This window comes from Amphibalanus amphitrite, unplaced genomic scaffold, assembly GCF_019059575.1.
Source record: "Amphibalanus amphitrite isolate SeventyFive unplaced genomic scaffold, NRLGWU_Aamphi_draft 000377F_arrow, whole genome shotgun sequence".
Taxonomy (NCBI): domain Eukaryota; kingdom Metazoa; phylum Arthropoda; class Thecostraca; order Balanomorpha; family Balanidae; genus Amphibalanus; species Amphibalanus amphitrite.
Window position 1 is genome coordinate 428,072 of NW_024881871.1, and position 7,025 is coordinate 435,096.

Genomic DNA, 7,025 nt, shown 5'->3' on the forward strand with positions numbered 1-7,025 from the left:
AGCACGCGCAACTCTTAACCCGGCGGCCGCTGGGCCTCCGCGCCACCCGCCAGCCGCTGGGGGGGGGGGGCATATAGTTGCCCCCCCTTTACTTCTGCGACGATATCGTCGCAACGCGAAGAGATAGAGACGCGAAACTTTGCACACATCTTTCTGGACACCTAGCCGAGGTTGTGTCCAAATTTGGTGTCGATGGCATTTGAAATGACGTCACAGTGACGTCAGAAGTCAAATTATAGATTTGCGACTCTCAGTTTCCTCGCGATATATCCGATATATGAGACCGAATATAAAGGGCCGATTATTGGTCAGGAACTAGTTGGAAGTGTACTTAGATGTTTTAAGATGACAGCAGGTGCTGTCTAGTTCATTTGCAGTTGAGTTTCATGCTCAGCGTCATCAGAAACGGTCCATATCGGAAAACGACAAAACTTTATGACGTCACTGTGACGTCATCTTAAGTGCTACAACCACCAAACTTTCCTCAAACATTGCCTAGGTATTCATTTGAAGCTGTGCCAAGTTTCACCGTTCACGTTCGTAGCTCATCGGGTTTCGGAGATATTCTACAAAACGTAAAGGGGGGGCAACTTTATGCCCCCCCCCCCAGCGGCTCGTGGGTTAACGATTCTACAGAAAATCAAATATTTGTTAGTCTCATTCAGCTTGGTAGGTACGTGAGTCACGAGAGGTCAAGCGAGAGATGTTCGGAGTTGGCAGTGAAATTGGCTTGCTTTTTAGCAGCACTATTGTCCTATTGCTGGTACATTTTATGCGTGGTGGCGACATACGCAGCGCGATAATTTTTATCCGTATCACTGAACTCTATAATGTTCCGTATGCTTCATCATTCCTATTCATTCATTGCCGCTCGCCGTGTATTTTTTTTTTTTAATTAAAGGGACTATCCCACCTTCTAAAATCAATGTTGTTAAAACCAGTTAAATTGTGCCTGACTTTATAGATTGGATGACCAGGAACACGGTTCTGGCATTTATTTTTCATTAAACATCTTAGGCTTCCCATATTCCAAACACAAACTTTCAAATATGTGACGTCACAGCCCAAAATTACCTCCTTCCCCAGGCCACATTACTGTCATAAAGCTGATTCTTTTTACTCTGTATGCACCACAACAAAGTTCAGACCAAGTTTTAAGCGATTTTTCAACGAACAAACCCATTTAAATCAGAATGACTAAACGAGGTGACGTCACACTAACGGTCGCTCCATGTTGAAGATAGGGCCTTGTACAAGGCCCATTTTCAAATGAAGGGAACGAATTTCTTCACCAAGAGGCCGCGGGGATTGCAACCTAGATAGATAGTGGTTTCTGAACCTCGCCGCAAACTTGGCTATCTCAACTCAAACCCCATGTTAAAGGTGGGATAGTCCCTTTAATGCTTGGTAAATAATTCAAGGTCTCTTTATTTGAGGAAAATTGTGAATATTTATCAACATCAAATGTAGCAAGGTCACAGTCTAATGATAAAATAAGTAAATTATTATTTCTTATCACGCTGGTGTGCTGGGTCATTTCCTTACTGCAGGGATTTTATTTCAAAGCCAACTGCCAAGTCTCAACTATCAGGACCTTGACCGGACTGTCACTGAACTCTATAAGTTGATATAGGTAACCAGTTCAAATTTCTGCAGATTATTAACTAAATTATATTTATATGTGCACTGGCCTGATAAAATAAATTCGGGATCTGAAGTTGATCTGGCGGTAAATGTCAAGTTTAAGTCCTAAGAAGATTTCATTGATAAATTTTTCATATTTTTACATTATTTGACATCCTGAATCCAAAAATGATACTCATATGTCTCGCAAATAAAAGAAAAAACAATCAAACCTGACCTAACCTTACCTACTTACCTAGTTACCTATAACCTACCAACCTACAACCTACAAACCTACCCTAACCTAACCTAACCTACAAACCTACCTACTTACAACCTAAAACCTACAAACCTACAACCTAACCTAACCTAAAACCTAACATTTTTGCTGTTTCATATTTGTATCAACAGCATCACAATTGTAGTTAGGACCTAAACTTGACATATATACCGATCTGGCAGTAGGTTTGTATGGGTATTGATTCTCAAATCTCAGAGATCACCAGTATAGTGCCTTTTGGGGCGACTAACGGAGAGAGCGAGAGGGTGGGCCTTGTGCGTGCGAAATTGCGAGGGGGTACCTCCAGCTGACTTATGCACGGCACCCTACTAACCGGTCTCTAGCAATGTGCCAAATTTGAGTACAATCGGCCCAGCCGTTCTCGAGATCTGGAAGCGGCACCCTGCACGTGGGCACGTGCAACATGGGTCCCGACTGACTCTTGCACGGCACCCTACTAACCGGTCCCTAACTGTGTACCAAATTTGAGTGCAATCGGTCGAGCCGTTCTCGAGATCTGGAATCGACCCCTGCACGTGCGCACGTGCAGCAGCACCCCAACTCTGGCACATGGATATGCAGTGCCTAGTGGGTGCCTACCTACATGCCAACTTTGAGCGCAATCGGCCAAGTAGTTACCGAGATATTGCAACAATTACAAATCTGACACCTCTTCGTTTTGCACGTGGCACGTGCATAAGGGGTCACCCACATGCATCAGGAATAGTCCAATACTTGGTAGAAGGAATGAAGCTACCCTACAAAAATTACCGCATGTAAATCGGTCAAGTGGTTGCTGAGATATAAGCCTCGCAAAAGCGTCCGCACGGCCGGCCGGCCGGCCGCTCATACTCAGAAATTTCCGTTAATCTAAGGAAAGACTCCGCTCGCTTCGCTCGCTCCGTAATAAATGTAGGACTTAACACGGTAACACCAGTATAACGCCTTTTGGGGCGACTAACGGAGCGAGCGAGAGGGTGGGCCTTGCACGTGCGAAATTTCGAGGGGGTACCTCCAACTGACTAGTGACTTGTGCATGGCACCTTACTAACCGGTCTCTAGCGATGTGCCAAATTTGAGCACAATCGGCCCAGCCGTTCTCGAGATCTGGAAGCGGCACCCTGCACGTGCGCACGTGCAAAATGGGTCCCAACTGACTTGTGCACGGCACCCTACTAACTGGTCCCTAACCATGTACCAAATTTGAGTGCCATCGGTCCAGCCGTTCTCGAGATCTGGAAACGACTCCTGCACGTGCGCACGTGCAGCAGCACCCCAACTCTGGCACATGGATATGCAGTGCCTAGTGGTTGCCTACCTACATGCCAACTTTCAGCGCAATCGGCCAAGTAGTTACCGAGATATTGCAACAATTACAAAACTGACACCTCTTCGTTTTGCACGTGGCACGTGCATAAGGGGTCAACCACATGCATCGGGAATAGTCCAATACTTGGTAGAAGGAATGAAGCTACCCTACAAAAATTACCGCGTGTAAATCGGTCAAGTGGTTGCTGAGATATAAGCCTCGCAAAAGCGTCCGCACGGCCGGCCGGCCGGCCGGCCGGCCGCTCATACCTACTCAGAAATTTCCGTTAATCTAAGGAAAGACTCCGCTCGCTTCGCTCGCTCCGTAATGACAGTTCCTACCTAGTAAGGAAGGGGACCTTGTAATACATGAATACCAGCACAATTTCATCAGCATCTAAACATTGTTTTCACATTTTGAAATAACAAACAGAATCACAGTCTATTTGACAACTTTGTTGTTTCTATATAATTTTCCAATACTTTCCAACCAATTTTCTTGTTTTTTTCCAACTGTTATGAATAAGTCTCATATTTTTCAGAAAATCGGTTTTCAGCATGCCTTCACTTCCTACATTAGCTAAGATTGCTGGCTGTGGAGCTTTACTGGTCGGCGGAGCCTTTTCCTTCGCACAATGGAAAATAGAGGTCAGCACAAAGAAAGGAAGGTCAAGTGGCTGTCTGCTAGTGGCACATATTCTCTGATGATTTTGTTGCACTTGTGTCTTGTCAGAGTCCATTGCCCTTGAGGTTGGATTTACCTAAAGATGCTTTTGTACTTTTCAATTACCTATCTACCTTGTAACTTGAAATACTTGGAACTCACTTCACTTCAATGAACATTCAACATTGCATCACTAATTACTCAGTTACTTGCTATCAATAAGGGGCCAGTAATTTGATGTAGCCTGTTTATTTAGCTATGACCATGGGAGGAAACAAGCAGGGTTGGGCATGGCTCTTATTCTCCTAGAAAGCCTGAATTAAAAAATTAAATTATTGTTGGTTTCCTTTCATTTCAGTGTTGCACAACAGACAAACATTATTGAATCCGCAGCATGGTGAAGTTTTGTTTTTGATTATGTTCTAGGAGGGTCTGAAGAGTGGCGTCTGGTACACGGAGTCGATGCGTCTGTTGCGGGCCCACCGCGGCGCCGCTGGTTTGCTTGGAGAACCGATAGTCGACGGCAGGCTCGACCTGGGTAGCAACGACACCAACTTCTGTGATCAGACACGAGCCCAGTTTCGCGTGCCCGTCAAAGGTGGGTAGCTATCTGGAACCTTAGGTCAGAAACTTCAGCTCCTCGCCCGTTCAGTTCAGCCCCTCTCGTAGACGGTGCGGCTGCCTGTCATCTACCGTTTGAACAAGGCCGACACCTAGCGGTTCAGGTTGGAATTGTCGCTAATCGCTGTTCGCACGGATGCTACCGTTAGATTGGCCGGCAGGATAGTGGTCGTGGACGTGCACTTAGACATGTGTATGTACATAATTCAATAATGCTACCACGCCTCTATGCCATGCGAGCTCATTGTTCTACTTTTATGATAAATAGATATGGAATGTAGTTAGTTTGTGCAGGTACCGTGTAAAATGATAGCGCCGATGGCGAAATTATCGATGGCCTACCGGGCTGATTTCGGCTAACCAGTATCATTTTATTTCACGATGGATAGCCTACGCTAGCTGATGTTATATTATCATGTGGCTCAGAGGACATATTTATCGCAATGGCCTATCAGATCTTTTATGTGTTCGGAAAAGGCCTGCAGCCACTCGTCGTAACGGGAGTTTGGCGTGTGTCTGCGCGCAGGTCCGAAGCAGAAGGGCTACCTGCACCTGTGGGCGTCTCGTGCAGACGGTGCGTGGACCGTAAACCGGCTGGAGCTGGAGCTGGCGACAGATGCCAGTCGGAAGCTGCTGGTACACTCCAACGAGGACCCTCCGGCGGCGGCCCAGACTGTGACTCCCTCTGCGACCTCTATGGCAGAGACGCCTGCCGTGGCGTCCGAGCCAGAGGCGGCTAGCTGAAAGACAGCTCAGTGCAAGTTCGGGTGGGGAGGGCTCTCGCTTTTACTAGGACTGATCAGTGGTCGGTGTCCCTGCCGAGAGCGCCGCTGGCGGCTGCCACGGAACGATACGTGCATCGGCGAGCGTTGGTGGCGCTGTGCTCAATGTTTGGCTCGAAGGGGCTCACGTTAGGCGCTCGCCAGCTCGTTAGTTGTTGAAGTGAGGGTGGTGAGTCGCACAGTCAGATGTATGTCCACGGGATGCTGAGCTAAGTCGGCACAAGTTACCAGACAGCGGCTGACAGTGTTCATTTTCGTACTAGGCTGTGTTCAAAGCGTACTGTCTGTTGCAATAGTGTTATTGCGCGCGAGAGGATCGTGTGCGCCTCGTCTCGAAGCAGACATGCTGTTAAACCATGTGTAGCAAAGCATGTTCTTGCAAGAGTTACTGTGATAAGCACGTAACTTGATTTTTGCGCGGAGTTTAATGGCGTTGATCGATTAAGAATGGACAAGAGGCTTAATTGCTGACCGATACTGGTTTAAAAGAGCCGTCTAACAGGTGACATTGACATCACATAGGATCTTTGTTTGCCAGTAGACCGTGAATAAATCTCACTTGTCTGCGTCTGCGGCTTCCATAGCCTCGGTGTCCGCTATTGACTCTAGAAGCTTTGATTCGGGCATTTTTGGTGTGTGGATCAAGTCAGGGATATCAGAAAGTATTGACTATTTCGACCACTTACGTTTTCAGCGAGAACGAAATTAAAAATAATGTCAATGAAAATGAAATGTTTAAATCCGGGACCTTACGTGGGCAGCGAGGAAAATGTCAATGCTCAAATATGAAATCGGGCTTGTATGTTTGCTTGTTTGTTTTGTAGGGTTAGGCTGTTCGGTCTGACGAGACTATTTCAGAGCCGGAAGGATGATAGGAATTAGGGGGAGACATTGGTCTGGGCCAGGCACCATATTAAACCGTCGGGCCTGAGCCCATCCAATTGGACAGGCCGCCCAGCCCCTCAAGCACGCACTGGACTCAGCTACGGGTGTGCCCCGTTGGAGCTGCCTCCATGGGATAAAGTTGCCCGTCCAGCCCGGATTCTTTTTTATAGATTTAGTCCCGACCAAGGCTATATAAACCGTCCCGACCAGGAGCCTTTTGAACGGAGGGATTCACGACGGAGCCCCCGCTAAGCAGAGCTTGTTATGTGCGCAAAACGACCTTGTAGTCGACACGCCCTGAAGCCCCAATAAACAAGCAATAAGCAGTTTGTTACGTTGGTCTTGCCCTCCACCCTCCGATCGCGCAATTCCTGTCTATGGCAGAATTTAGAGTCCAGAGTTTAGCGTACGCACATAGCCGCGCACGGCCGGTCCCTTTACTGATTTCAGCTGGGTACGGCCTGCCACCAACCGTAACCTACCCGCCAGGAGGCTCATGAACATCGGGCGCCCCTCGCGCCTCGAACCCCGGGCTCGCCAGGGCTCGTGCCTCGTGCTCTCACCACGCAGAGTCCAACGTTCTACCGCCGACTGAACTACGCGACCGGGACCGGATGGGGGGTTGAGACGTGGAGGATAAGTATTTGACTGTTTTGAGGATGGAAATGTCGGAGCGGTGTGATGAAATCGGGGGTTTATATACAGGGTGAATAGCCACGACGTCTTGGTATGGTATGGTATTTTTGGCTTACGGGCCACCACAGGGTTCCAGGGCCTCGTCTAAGGAATTTTCACTGGGGGGGGGGGGGGGGGCAGAGACTGAAGGAGGCAAACCTAGGGTACCCCCAAATCCTGTTTTCTC

The 7,025-nt window shown here is 47.9% G+C and overlaps 1 protein-coding gene across 3 annotated transcripts; it reads left to right on the forward strand.

Annotated features, from left to right (window-relative positions):
* The first annotated feature begins 640 nt into the window (after window positions 1-640).
* Window positions 641-6,080, forward strand: LOC122389952. 3 transcript variants are annotated; one of them, XM_043382467.1, is made up of 4 exons: window positions 641-673; window positions 3,754-3,859; window positions 4,302-4,473; window positions 5,023-6,080. In XM_043382467.1, the coding sequence occupies exons 2-4, from the start codon at window positions 3,770-3,772 to the stop codon at window positions 5,238-5,240; spliced, it is 480 nt and encodes a 159-aa protein (XP_043238402.1). In that variant the 5' UTR covers window positions 641-673; window positions 3,754-3,769; the 3' UTR covers window positions 5,241-6,080. The 3 variants fall into 3 exon arrangements, with proteins under 3 accessions (XP_043238402.1, XP_043238403.1, XP_043238401.1); XM_043382468.1 differs by lacking the exon at window positions 641-673 and adding an exon at window positions 803-837; XM_043382466.1 differs by lacking the exon at window positions 641-673 and adding an exon at window positions 1,360-1,380 and having other exon boundaries at window positions 3,752-3,859.
* The last annotated feature ends 945 nt before the right edge of the window (window positions 6,081-7,025 follow it).

Excerpts from the sequence above, each read along its gene's own strand:
- LOC122389952 (XM_043382466.1), top strand. Across the intron at positions 3,860-4,301 it reads TCGCACAATGGAAAATAGAG|GAGGGTCTGAAGAGTGGCGT; the intron begins GTCAGCACAAAG and ends ATTATGTTCTAG. Across the intron at positions 4,474-5,022 it reads GTTTCGCGTGCCCGTCAAAG|GTCCGAAGCAGAAGGGCTAC; the intron begins GTGGGTAGCTAT and ends GTCTGCGCGCAG.